General features: G+C 49.7%; 1 protein-coding gene across 6 annotated transcripts in view; it reads right to left on the reverse strand.

Moving 5' to 3' along the window:
- Positions 1 to 14,404, reverse strand: part of LOC139280082 (src substrate cortactin-like) — an 85,083-nt gene that overhangs the window by 52,124 nt on the left and 18,555 nt on the right. For all 6 annotated transcript variants that reach the window (XM_070899577.1, XM_070899576.1, XM_070899578.1 and 3 more), the window contains one exon: positions 933 to 1,062. In XM_070899577.1, the coding sequence (XP_070755678.1) occupies positions 933 to 1,062 (130 nt within the window). The remainder of the gene's footprint in view (positions 1 to 932; positions 1,063 to 14,404) is intronic.

Below are 14,404 nucleotides of genomic sequence, written 5' to 3' on the forward strand. Positions count from 1 at the left end.
CCATTGAACCGAGGCCTCCGTCTGCTGTCTGACATGGACGTAAAAGATCCCATGGCACTATTTTGAAGAGCAGCAGGGAAGTTATCCCCAATGTCCCGGCCAATATTTATCCCTCATCCCCAATTTATTTCCCACATTACAACAGTGACTACACTCCAAAAATACTTAATTGGCTGTAAAGCGCTTTGAGACGTCCGGTGGTTGTGAAAGGCGCTATAGAAATGCGTCTTTCTTTTCTTTAAAGTTACGATGGAGGCTTCCACTCAGACAGCTGCTCTGCGACTGTACTAAATATGAGGGATGCAGGATTACTACCCCAATTACGTTAATCATTGAGGTCATGTGGCTCAAAAGCTTTTCTGTGTCAGCACAAATGGCAGTAAATATTATGGTGGGAGGGGACGGTTTAAACTTCCTCTCTGCAGGATTGAGCTGCTGCTGCTGTTGTAGGAAGAGTCGTTTTGCCATTGGAATACAGCAGCAACGAAAGATAGCCTGTTACCCGAGCAAACCGGACTTGCAAAACACACAACTGCGTGCTGCTTCTGGCAAATATTAAACTTTTTTTGAGGAGGGGGCGAGAAATGAGAAAAAATATCTAAATAGGCAGTATCTGGAGCTAAAAAAGATATATTTCACGTGGAGAAAATTGCAGCGGTAAATAAGTCATTTCAATGCTGATATACGGATACTGAGAGCGCCACTTCTGGACTCTGCAATCCACATTCTTCAAAAGTGGCAGGCTTATTAGCTTTTCTCCTTTAGATGATTGATCATGGATCCACAGCCAAAAGCCAGTGCAAAGGTCTGTAACTGTGCAAACCAGATCGATAAAAACAGACTCTGCTCTCTCAGTTCTGCAATTTAAAAAAACACACCTTTCAAGCAATGTCAGCTTTCTAAACTCATTTTAAAAATAGCACATTTGGTACCTTATCCATACGATCATCTTGGACTCCAAATTTCCCTCCATATCCATGGGAAGCCTTTGGCCCATCGGCCAATTCTTTCTGTTTCAGAGATTTATGCTCCTGAGATACATTTTCCCTCAGCTCGTGCAAGCTGGAAGAGCAAGACAGAGAGGTTTTAAAAAAAAAAAAAGAGTTGAGCTATAAATATCACAGGAAACAAGGGAGCCATAAAATGGCAAACCTCCAGCAACCTATACACTAAAATGCCTTGTCCCACTTATCAAAACACAGCGAGGCACAAATGAAATACCTATGCATTAGAATCACTTAACCCCAATCCCATCAAGGAAGGGAGTCAATCCGATGGGCAAAAAAAACATTTATCTATCCGGTGTAACCCTTCCTCCTACACTCTCCCAGCCCAACCTTTCCTTTCTCTCTTCCTCATTAGTCAAGCGGATCTTCGACTGTACAATACGCAACGGTGATGTGCAGACCCCAGGGCCCCGTGGAAGTGCTGATCACCATCCAGTCTCCTGTAGCAACAGTGGTTACAAAGGCATACAGAATACTTGCCTTTATTAGCCGAGGCATAGAATACAAAAGCAGGGGGGGGTTACACTTGAACGGTATAAAACACTGGTTAGGCCACAGCTAGAGTACTGCAGGCAGTTCTGGTCATTACAGGAAAGATGTGATTGCACTAAAGAGGCTGCAGAGGAGATTTATGAGGATGTTGCCTGGATTGGAGAATTTTAGCTATGAGGAAAGATTGGATAGGCTGGGTTTGTTTTCTTTGGAACAGAGGAGGCTGAGGGGAGACCTTATTGAGGTGTATAAAATTATGAGGGGCCTAAATAGATTGGATAGGAAGGGCCTAGTTCCCTAAGCAGAGGGGACAACAACCAGGGGGTATAGATTTAAAGTAATTGGTAGAAGGTTTAGAGGGGATTGGAGGGGAAGTTTCTTCACCCAGAGGATGGTGGGGGTCTGGAACTCACTGCCTGAAAGGGTTTAAAGGCAGAAACCCTCAACACATTTAAAGGGTATTTGGATGTGCACTTGAAGTGCCGTAACCTGCAGGGCTACGGACCAAGAGCTGGAAAGTGGGATTAGGCTGGACAGCTCTTTTTTGGCCGGAGCGGACACGATGGGCCGAAATGGTCTTCTTCCGTGCTGTAAATTTCTATGATTCAGCCAACTGCCAGAAGGTATTGTGCTATTGCCAAAAAACAACCCAATTATAGAATCTTACAGCTCAGGGGGCCGCCATTCAGCCCACCGTGCCTGTGTCGGCTCTTTGAAAGAGCCGTGTAAATATTCCCACACTACTGCTTTTTGACCGTATCCCTGCAATTTTCTCCCCCTTAACTATCAAAACCGTTCATGATTTTGGAACACCATTAAATTGCCCCTTAACTTTAATATTCCATTGAATATGTTCAGGGTAGGCTGATTATGGTACTTCACTCCTGGTATTGCAGAACATTTAATCACAACATCTATTGTTATACCTGGATAACATTCCACAACCCGATTTTTGGTGTTCATACTGCAGCTTGTGACACACCGCAGTCATTTGTCAATTTCTGCAGGATTGAGCATGGCAAGAAGGGAAAAATAAAGACTTGCATTTATATAGCGCCTTTCACCACCACTGGATGTCTCAAAGCGCTTTACAGCCAATGAAGTGCTTTGGAGTGTAGTCACTGTTGTAATGTAGGAAACGCGGCAGACATTTTGCACCCAGCAAGCTCCCATAAAGCGCACTGTGATAATGACCAGGTAATCTGTTTTTGTTATGCTGATTGAGGGATAAATATTGGCCAGGACACCGGGGATAACTCCCCTGCTATTTTCGAAATAGTGGCATGGTATCTTTTACGTCCACTTGAGAGGGCAGACGGGGCCTCGATTTAACGCCTGATCTCAAAGAAGGGAAGAATAAAGTACATTGGATTTTACAGTACAACTGTAGAGTAGTACATCAGTGTCTAAATCACTTCATGTAGCTTCTATGTCCTCTAAATATGTGAGCAGTTTTTAATCCAGAATTTATGGACTATTTACAGTAAACGGTTACAAAATTAGATTATGCTGGCTCAGATGGAAACTTTAAAATGTCAATATTTATCCCTGAACCAGCGTGACAAACAATTTATCACGTCGCTGTTTATGGGAGCTTGCTGTGCGCAAATTGGTTACATTACAACACTGACAAGTGCTTCATTGGTTGTCCAGCGCTTTGGGGAGTCCCGAGGACGTGAAAGACGCTACATAAATGTAAGTTCTCTTTCTTTTCCGGACACGTCTGTTTTACCTCCGCTTACACTTCAGGAGGATCTGAATGGGCCACAAAGCACGAGTAACATTGAACATTCAATCTTGGCCTCCTGCTCAATACGTAGTGCATTCTTCCAGGAAGCAGTGGTTACAGTATATGTCCTGCCCTCAAGACACGCAGCCATTTCTTGACCGAGATGCCACAGACTTGGCACGGTCAGTGCCAGATTGAGACGGCGGAGTGAAGCTGAACGCTGGGAACGCTACTGTGGCATACCGCGGCGAGGTAGGACAGTCCAATGGGCAGGAAAAAGGGGAACAAAAGATAAGGGCAACCAGACTTCCGAGCCCACCGCCAGTGGCCAATTCCACAGCAGCACTGCGACAGCCTGGAATCAAAGTACCAGCACATTTTCACACAAGAAACATAGTGGGCCGTAAATGGCAGCCTCTCCGGATGGGTACGATGTGCGCACGCACCCGAAGAGGCTCCGCAAGTACCGGTTCTCGGCACGCGATGCTTGATGTTTTTTGACAGATAGCACGCATCCCTGGGAGAAGGATATTCACGGGCGGAGATTTGGGCTATTTGCCGAACTCCTGCCCAGCGAGTCTCCTTCAAAACTCTTATACCTGGTAATAGCAGGCGTATAGCCTACTTTTATCAGCGCAGGAGTTTTAAAAGATAAAAATTAGTGATAAAATTACATTTTTCTAAGTTTAAAATCCTGCCCATTAAGGCAAGTTTATTTTTAACCCAATTAAAACATATTAAAAAAAAAATCAAAAAAATACATTTTTGTCCAAAACATTTAATTCAATTTCAATTAATTTTAAATATGTGAGGTGTTTTTTTTAAATTTCTGTTGTGTTGGTGTTTTGGGGGTTATTCTCATTGATAGTAATGGGAGCTCGTACAAACAGAACTCACCATTATCATCAATGAGAATACTCCATGTTGATTGGTGGGCCAAGCCCATGTGATCGCAGGTTGCGGCTTACGTTCCTGGGATACTCTGCGCTGGGCTCCGCATCTCAGCCTCGGATCGTAAGTCTATGTTCCTCCGGGACCACCAGGTACTTTGTTAAAAAAGAATTCCGGTCGGAGGCGTCCGTCTGCAGGAAGCCTCTGACCACAATTTCTGGGCCTTTGAAACAGATCTTTTGTTGCTATTTTCTGAGTGAATTAATTTATTTTTGTAGTTACACAACAGGGTCATTTAAAATGTCAGTACTGCAACATCCGTACAAAAAGCTATTTGTGCACCTCTCACATGCTAAACAAATAGCTACTTTGTGCAGTTAATCAGCGAATACTGTAATTCTCAAGGGAAAAGGATCAGAAAGATGTGTGTACTTAGGCAGGACATATGGAGATCCTCATAACTATTTACTATCACAATATGCCAGGGACAATTGGCTTCCATTGCGACAACATTAAACCTACAAGAGTACTCCATTCAAAATAAACCCAACTCGGGAGAGGGCAGGGAAGAGAAATGGGCTCATCTTAATTTACAGTAAAAATCCATGAATCTGCCCAACATATAGTGCGTGCACAGGTCCAACCTAACCAGCAGTTAGCTGGAGTTATAACAAAGGTATCTCATCTAAAAGGGTTAAAAGCATCATGTTCCAAACACTACACAGTGTAGAAGTTGGATGAAAATGCTTTGTTTTTAAGCTGAAATTAGGCATAAAAATCAACAAGATTGCATACAATACCTCCATTTTAGTTCCACTACATTCGAATCATATAATTTTACAGCACAGAAGGAGGCCATTTTGCCGTGCCAACTCTCAAAGAGCTCGTCATGGAGTCTCATTCTCCAAACCCCTTCAAAATCATTATTTTTTTCAAACATTTATCTACTCCCCTTTTCAAAGCTATTATGGAGTCTGCGTTCATGACCGTTTTTGGCAGAACATTCCATACCCCAATAAGCCTCTACAAAAAACACTTCTCCTAATCCCTCTCGAGTTCTTCTATGTGACGATCATACAGTTAGGCCCTCCAGTTATTGACTCAGTGACCCATGGAAATAGTTTTCTCACATTTACTTTGTCAATACCTCGGTCAGATTGCCACTTAATCTTCTGTGGTCTAATAAAAGCAGCTCTGATTTCTCCAGTCTCTGCACCGAAGAAGAGATCCTCTTATCCCCACCATCACCATGCATTCTCAAATCAGTCACCATGGTAAATGACGCTCAATTTTCCAGTACACAGCAATCCATGAAAGACCCATACGATGCTGCATTACTAATAACATAACCACACAGCCCGATAATTCAGGTAAACTTTTATGTTGGGTTGAGACCTATGCTGGTGACCTGGGGTCCCGAGCAGCCAGCTGCATTCCAACAGCACGCTTGCAGGAATTCTCCGATTACACCAGATCCACGGGTCAGGAGTTAGGCACCACTAGCACAGGTCGCAATGCAACATACAAAACAGCTTTAGCTTACTTAACAGTGAAGGGGCACAAAAAGAGCACTCCTCCCCCAAGTGTCAGCCGTAACTCAGTGGGTAGCACACTCGCCGCTGAGTCGGAAGGTTGTGGGTTCAAATCCCACTCCAGGGACTTGAGCACATAAATCTAGGCTGACACTCCAGTGCAGTACTGAGGGAGTGCTGTGCTGTCTTTAGGATGAGATGTTTTAAACCAAGGCCCCGTCTGCCCTGTCAGATGGACATAAAAGATTCCATGGCATATTTTGAAGAAAAGCAGGGGAGTTATTCCCGGTGTCTTGGCCAATATTTATCCCTCTACCAACATAACAAAACACAGTTTAACTGGTCATCATCACATTGCTGTTTGCGGGAGTTGCTGTGCGCAAATTGGCTCCCAGAATCCAAAAGTTGTGAAGCGCTTTGAGACGTCTGGTGGTCGTGAAAGGTGCTATAGAAATGCAAGTCTTTCTATCTAACTGGTTTGCAAATATTTACTCATTTCCACATTTTAATTCTTGGACTGTGGGCATCACTAGCAGTGGCCGGCATTTATTGCCCATCTCCAATTGCACTCGAGAAGGTGGTGGTGAGCCGCCTTCTTGAACCGCTGCAGCTTGTGTGGTGAAGGTACTCCCACAGTGCTGTTAGGTAGGGAATTCCAAGATTTTGACCCAGTGACGATGAAAGTACGACAATATATTTAGGTGAGGTGCAACGAGATCTGGGTGTCATGGTACATCAGTCATTGAAGGTTGGCATGCAAGTACAACAGGCGGTGAAGAAGGCAAATAGCATGTTGGCCTTCATAGCTAGAGGATTTAAGTATAGGAGCAGGGAGGTCTTTCTGCAGTTGTACAGGGCCTTGGTGAGGCCACACCTATAATATTGTGTTCAGTTTTGGTCTCCTAATCTGAGGAAGGGCATTCTTGCTATTGAGGGAGTACAGTGAAGGTTCACCAGACTGATTCCTGGGATGGCAGAACTGACATATGAGGAGAGATTGGATCAACTGGGCTTGTATCCACTGGAGTTTAGAAGAATGAGAGGGGATCTCATGGAAACATATAAAATTCTGACAGGATTGGACAGGTTTTGAGGCAGGAAAAATGTTCCCATTGCTGGGGAGTTCCAGAACGAGAGGTCACAGTCTAAGAATAACGGGTAAGCCATTTAGGACCGAGATGAGGAGAAACTTCTTCACTCAGAGAGTGGTTAACCTGTGGAATCCTCTACCACAGAAAGTTGTTGAGGCCAGTTCGTTAGATATATTCAAAAGGGAGTTAGATATGGCCCTTACGGCCAAAGGGATCAAGGGGTATGGAGAGAAAGCAGGAAAGGGGTAGTGAGGTTCAATGATCAGCCATGATCTTATTGAAAGGCGGTGCAGCCTCGAAGGGCCAAATGACCTGCTCCTGCAACTAATTTCTATGTTTCTATTTCCAAGTCAGGATGGTGTGTGACTTGGGAAAGGAACTTGGAAGTGGAAGTGTTCCCATGACTTGCTGCCCTCGTCCTTGTAGGTGGTAGAGGTCGTGGGTTTGGGAGGTGCTGCCGAAGAAGCCTTGGCGAGTTGCTGCAGTGGATCTTGTAGATCGCGGAGCGTGCGCGCGCGAGAGAGCGAGAGCGGAGGGAGCGCGCGCGAGCGAGAGAGCGGAGGGAGCGCTCGCGAGCGAGCGAGCAGAGGGAGCGCGCGCGCGCGAGCGAGAGAGAGAGCGCGGAGGGAGCGCGAGCGAGAGAGAGCGCGGAGGGAGCGCGCGCGCGCGAGCGAGAGAGAGAGCGGAGGGAGCGCGCGCGCGAGCGAGAGAGAGAGCGGAGGGAGCACGCGCGCGCGAGCGAGAGAGAGAGCGGAGGGAGCGCGCGCGCGCGAGCGAGAGAGAGAGCGGAGGGAGCGCGCGCGCGCGAGCGAGAGAGAGAGCGGAGGGAGCGCGCGAGCGAGAGAGAGCGGAGGGAGCGCGCGAGCGAGAGAGAGAGCGGAGGGAGCGCGCGAGCGAGAGAGAGCGGAGGGAGCGCGCGAGCGAGAGAGAGAGCGGAGGGAGCGCGCGCGCGAGCGAGAGAGAGAGCGGAGGGAGCGCGCGCGCGAGCGAGAGAGAGAGAGCGGAGGGAACGCGCGCGCGCGAGAGAGAGAAAGAGCGGAGGGAGCGCGCGCGCGAGAGAGAGAGCGGAGGGAGCGCGCGCGCGCGAGCGAGAGAGAGAGAGAGCGGAGGGAGCGCGCGCGTGCGAGAGAGAGAGAGAGCGGAGGGAGCGCGCGCGCGCGAGCGAGAGAGCTGAGGGAGCGCGCGCGCGAGCGAGAGAGCGGAGGGAGCGCGAGCGAGAGAGAGCGCGGAGGGAGCGCGCGCGCGCGAGCGAGAGAGAGAGCGGAGGGAGCGCGCGCGCGCGCGAGCGAGAGAGAGAGCGGAGGGAGCGCGCGCGAGCGAGAGAGAGCGCGGAGGGAGCGCGCGCGCGCGAGCGAGAGAGAGCGGAGGGAGCGCGCGCGCGCGAGCGAGAGAGAGAGCGGAGGGAGCGCGCGCGCGCGAGCGAGAGAGAGAGCGGAGGGAGCGCGCGCGCGCGAGCGAGAGAGAGAGCGGAGGGAGCGCGCGCGCGCGAGCGAGAGAGAGAGCGGAGGGAGCGCGCGCGCGCGAGCGAGAGAGAGAGCGGAGGGAGCGCGCGCGCGCGAGCGAGAGAGAGAGCGGAGGGAGCGCGCGCGCGCGAGCGAGAGAGAGAGCGGAGGGAGCGCGCGCGCGCGAGCGAGAGAGAGAGCGGAGGGAGCGCGCGCGCGCGAGCGAGAGAGAGAGCGGAGGGAGCGCGCGCGCGCGAGCGAGAGAGCGGAGGGAGCGCGCGCGCGCGAGAGAGAGAGAGCGGAGGGAGCGCGCGCGCGCGAGAGAGAGAGAGCGGAGGGAGCGCGCGCGCGCGAGAGAGAGAGAGCGGAGGGAGCGCGCGCGCGCGAGAGAGAGAGCGGAGGGAGCGCGCGCGCGCGAGAGAGAGAGAGAGCGGAGGGAGCGCGCGCGCGCGAGACAGAGAGAGAGCGGAGGGAGCGCGCGCGCGCGAGAGAGAGAGCGGAGGGAGCGCGCGCGCGCGAGAGAGAGAGAGAGCGGAGTGAGCGCGCGCGCGCGAGCGAGAGAGAGAGCGGAGGGAGCGCGCGCGCGCGATAGAGAGAGCGGAGGGAGCGCGCGCGCGATAGAGAGTGAGTGAGCGAAATATAGAAATTTACAGCGCAGGAGGCCGCCATTCCGGCCCATCATGTCCGCGCCGGCCGACAAAGAGCCGCAAGTCCCTGGGTCAACAGCCCTAAAGGTTACATATATACCTATGAACAATGACGGAAAGGCAAAGAGCACCCAGCCCAACCAATCCACCTCAGCACAACTGCGACACCGCTTATACTGATACATTCTACACTCCACCCCAACTGGAGCCATATGATCATCAGGGTGCCTCGGGCTAAAGGAGCGGGGGCAGCGGGTGAAAGGAATGGGGGCACGATACGAGAGAAAGAAGCCCAAGAGAAAGGACATCAGAACATAAGAAATAGGAGCAGGAGTTGGCCATTTAGCCCCTCGAGCCTGGTCCGCCATTCAATAATATCATGGCTGATCTGATCATTAACGCAGCTCCAATTCCCTGCCCGCTCCCCATAGCCCTTTATTCTCTTAATGCTCAAGAATCTGTCTATCTCCATCTTAAATATATTCAATGACCCAGCCGCCACAGCTCTCTGGGGCAGAGAACGCCACAGATTTACAACCCTCAGAGAAGAAATTCCTTCTCATCTCAGTTTTAAATGGGCAGCCCCTTATTCTTAGACTATGTCCTCTAGTTTTAGTTTCCCCTATTGAGCGGAAATATCCTCTCTGCATCCACCTTGTCGAGCCCCCTCATTATTTTAAATGTGTCGATAAGATCACCTCTCATTCTTCTGACCTCCAATGAGTATATGCCCAACCTACTCAGCCTATCTTCAGAAGTCAACCCCCTCATCTCTGGAATCAACCTAGTGAACCTTCGCTCAACAGTCTACAATGCAAGTATATCCTTCCTTAAATACAGAGACCAAAATTGTACACAGTACTCCAGGTGTGGCCTCACCAATACCCTGTACAGTTGTAGCAGGACTTCTCTGCTTTTATACTCTATCCCCCTTGCAATAAAGGCCAACATTCCATTTACCTTCCTGATTACTTGCTGTACCTGCATACTCACTTTTTGCGTTTCATGCACAAGGACCCCCAGGTATCTCTGTACTGCAGCACTTTGCAACTTTTCTCCATTTAAATTATAATTTGCTTTGCTATTTTTTCTGCCAAAGTGGATAACCTCACATTTTCCCACATTATACTCCATCTGCCAAATTTTTGCCCACTCACTTAGCCTGTCTATATCCCTTTGCAGATTTTTTGTGTCCTCACAATTTGCTTTACCACCCATCTTTGTATCAGCAAACTTGACATTACACTTGGTCCCTTCACCCAAGTCATTAATATAGATTGTAAATAGTTGAGGCCCCAGCACCAATCCCTGCGGCACCCTACTAATTACTGTTTGTCAACCGGAAAATGACCCATTTACAACTCTCTGTCTCTGTTTGTTAGCCAATCTTCAATCCATGCTAATATATTACACCCAACCCCATTAACTTTTATTTTGTGCAGTAACTATTTATGTGGCGCCTTATCAAATGCCTTCTGGAAATCCAAATACACCACATCCACCACTCCTTATCCACCCTGCTCGTTACATCCTCAAAGAACTCCAGTAGATTTGTCAAACATGATTTCCCTTTCATAAAACCATGCTGACCCTGCTTAATTGAATTATGCTTTTCCAAATGTCCTGCTACTGCTTCCTTAAAAATGGACTCCAGCATTTTCCCAACGACAGATGTTAGGCTAACTGGTCTATAGTTTCCTTCTTTTTGTCTGCCTCCTTTTTTAAATCGGGGCGTTACATTTGCGGTTTTCCAATCCGCTGGGACCACCCCAGAATCCAGGGAATTTTGGTAGATCACAACCAATGCATCCACTATCTCTGCAGTCACTTCTTTTAAGACCCTAGGATATAAGCCATCAAGCCCTGGGGACATGTCCGCCTTTAGTCACATTATTTTACCAAGTACTACTTCATTAATGATAGTGATTGTTCGTCCCTCCCTATAGCCCCTTGATTATCCACTATTGGGATGTTTTTAGTGTCTTCGACAGTGAAGACCGATATAAAATATTTGTTCAACGTCTCGTCATTTCCTTGTTCTCATAGAAACATAGAAAATAGATGCCCTTCAAGCCTGCACCACCATTCAATAAGCTCATGGCTGATCATTCACCTTAGTACCCCTTTCCCGCTTTCTCTCCATACTCCTTGATCCCTTTAGCCGTAAGGGCCATATCTAACTCCCTCTTGAATGTATCCAATGAACTGGCATCAACAATTCTGCGGTAGAGAATTCCACAGGTTAACAACTCAGTGAAGAAGTTCCTCCTCAACTCAGTCCTAAATGGCTTACCCCTTATCCTTAGATTATGTCCCCTGGTTCTGGACTTCCCTAACATCGGGAACATTCTTCCTGCATCTAACCTGTCCAGTCCCGTCAGAATTTTAGATGTTACTATGAGATCACCTCTCATCCTTCTAAACTCCTGTGAATACAGGCCCAGTCGATCCAGTCTCTCGTCATATGTCAGTCCTGCCATCCCGAGAATCAGTCTTGTGAACCTTCGCTGCACTCCCTCAATAGCAAGAACGTCCTTCCTCAGATTAGGAGACCAAAACTGAACACAATATTCTAGGTCAGGCCTCACTAAGGCTCTGTACAACTGCAGTAAGACCTCCCTGCTCCTATACTCAAATCCCCTAGCTATGAATACCATTTGTCTTTGTCACCGTCTGCTGTACCTGCATGCCAACTTTCAATGACTGATGTACCATGACACCCAGGTCTCATTGCACCTCCCCTTTTCCTAATTTGCCGCCATTCAAATAATATTCTGCCTTCGTGTTTTTGCCACCAAAGTGGATAACCTCACATTTATCCACATTATACTGCATCTGCCACGCGTTTGCCCACTCACCTAACCTGTCCAAGTCACCCTGCAGCCTTTTAGCGTCCTGGTCACAGCTCACGCCGCCACCCAGCTTAGTGTCACTGCAAACTTGGAGATATTACACTCAATTCCCTTATCGAAATCATTAATGTATACTGTAAATAGCTGGGGTCCCAGCACAGAGCCCTGCAGCACCCCACTAGTCACTGGCTGCCATTCTGAAAAAGACCCGTTTATCCCGACTCTCTGCTTCCTGTCTGCCAAACAGTTATCTATCCACATCAGTGCATTACCCCTAATACCACGTGCTTTAATTTTGCACACCATTCTCTTGTGTGGGACCACATCTACTAGTTCTCCCTTGTCCACTCTACCAGTTACATCCTCAAAAAATTCTAGAAGATTTGTCAAGCAGATTTCCCTTTCATAAATCCATGCTGACTTGGACCGATCCTGTCACTGCTTTCCAAATGTGCTATTTCATCTTTAATAATTGATTCCAACATTTCCCCACTATTGATGTCAGGCTAACCGGTCTATAATTACTCTCTCCCTTCTTTCTTAAAAAGTGGTGTTACATTTACTCATTCCCTTATTAATTCCCCAGTCTCATCCTCTTGGGGACCAACATTTACTTTAGCCGCTCTTTTCCTTTTTATATATATACTTGTAGAAACTCTTATCTGCTTTTAAAAAAAAAAAATTTATATATCATAATCTATCTTCCCTCTCTATCATTTTCTTAGTCGTCATTTGCTGGCTTTTAAAAGTTTCCCAATCCTCTGGCCTCCCACTAGTCTTGGCCACATTCATTGCCCTTGCTTTCAATTTGATACCCTTCCTTATTTCCTTAGTTAGCCACGGATGGTTATCCCTTCTCTTACAGTCTTTCCTTCTCGCTGGGATATATTTTTGTTGCTAGTTATGAAATATCTCCTTAAATGTCTGCCACTGCTCATCAACCGTCGCATACTTTAATGTATTTTCCCAGTCCACTTTAGCCAACTCTGCCTTCATACCTTCGTAGTCTCCTTTACTTAAGCTTAGGACACTTGTTTGAGATCCAACTTTCTCACACTCCAACTGAATTAGAAATTCAACCATGTTATGGTCACTCATTCCTGGAGGATCCTTTACTAGGAGATAATTTATTAACCCTGTCTCATTACACAGTACCAGATTTAAGATAGCCTGCTCCCAGATTGGTTTCGCAACGTACTGTTCAAGGAAACTATTCCGGATACACTCTCTGAACTCCTCCTCAAGGCTACCCTGGCCAATTTGCTTTGTCCAATCAATATGAAGGTTAAAATCGGCCATGATTATTCCCGTTCAATTTTTACAAGTCGCCATTATTTCTTGATTTATACTCTGTCCAACAATGTAGCTAATGTTACGGGGCCTATAGACTACACCCACCAGCGTCTTATTCCCCTTATTATTCCTCATTCGCCACCCAAACTGATTCAACAGTTTGATCTTCTGAGCCAATATCGTTTCTCACGAACGCACTGATCCCATCCATTATTAACAGAGCCACCCCACCTCCTTTTCCGGGGAGAGGGGGGGGGGGGGGGTGGGGGGGGGGGGAGAGAGAGGGGAGGGGGGGGGAAAGAGAGAGGGGAGGGGGGGGAAGAGAGAGAGGGGAGAGGGGGGAAGAGAGAGGGGAGGGGGGGAGAAGAGAGAGGGGAGAGGGGGGGAGAGGGGAGGGGGGCGAAGAGAGAGGGGAGAGGGGGGAGAGGGGAGGGGGCGAAGAGAGAGGGGAGGGGGGGAAGAGGGAGGGGAGGGGGGGGAAGAGAGAGGGGAGGGGGGGGAAGAGAGAGGGGAGGGGGGGGAAGAGAGAGGGGAGGGGGGGAAGAGAGAGGGGAGGGGGGGGAAGAGAGAGGGGAGGGGGGCGAAGAGAGAGGGGAGGGGGGCGAAGAGAGAGGGGAGGGGGGCGAAGAGAGAGGGGAGGGGGGCGAAGAGAGAGGGGAGGGGGGCGAAGAGAGAGGGGAGGGGGGCGAAGAGAGAGGGGAGGGGGGCGAAGAGAGAGGGGAGGGGGGCGAAGAGAGAGGGGAGGGGGGCGAAGAGAGAGGGGAGGGGGGCGAAGAGAGAGGGGAGGGGGGCGAAGAGATAGGGGAGGGGGGCGAAGAGAGAGGGGAGGGGGGCGAAGAGAGAGGGGAGGGGGGCGAAGAGAGAGGGGAGGGGGGGGAAGAGAGAGGGGAGGGGGGGGAAGAGAGAGGGGAGGGGGGGAAGAGAGAGGGGAGGGGGGGGAAGAGAGAGGGGAGGGGGGGGGAAGAGAGAGGGGAGGGGGGGAAGAGAGAGGGGAGGGGGGGAAGAGAGAGGGGAGGGGGGGGAAGAGAGAGGGGAGGGGGGGGAAGAGAGAGGGGAGGGGGGGGAAGAGAGAGGGGAGGGGGGGAAGAGGGAGGGGAGGGGGGGGAAGAGAGAGGGGAGGGGGGGAAGAGAGAGGGGAGGGGGGGAAGAGAGAGGGGAGGGGGGGAAGAGAGAGGGGAGGGGGGGAAGAGAGAGGGGAGGGGGGGAAGAGAGAGGGGAGGGGGGGGAAGAGAGAGGGGAGGGGGGGGAAGAGAGAGGGGAGGGGGGGGAAGAGAGAGGGGAGGGGGGGGAAGAGAGAGGGGAGGGGGGGGAAGAGAGAGGGGAGGGGGGGGAAGAGAGAGGGGAGGGGGGGGGGAACAGAGAGGGGAGGGGGGGGAAGAGAGAGGGGAGGGGGGGGAAGAGAGAGGGGAGGGGGGGAAGAGAGAGGGG

Source organism: Pristiophorus japonicus, chromosome 14 (assembly GCF_044704955.1).
Source record: "Pristiophorus japonicus isolate sPriJap1 chromosome 14, sPriJap1.hap1, whole genome shotgun sequence".
In the NCBI taxonomy this organism is placed as follows: Eukaryota; Metazoa; Chordata; class Chondrichthyes; family Pristiophoridae; genus Pristiophorus; species Pristiophorus japonicus.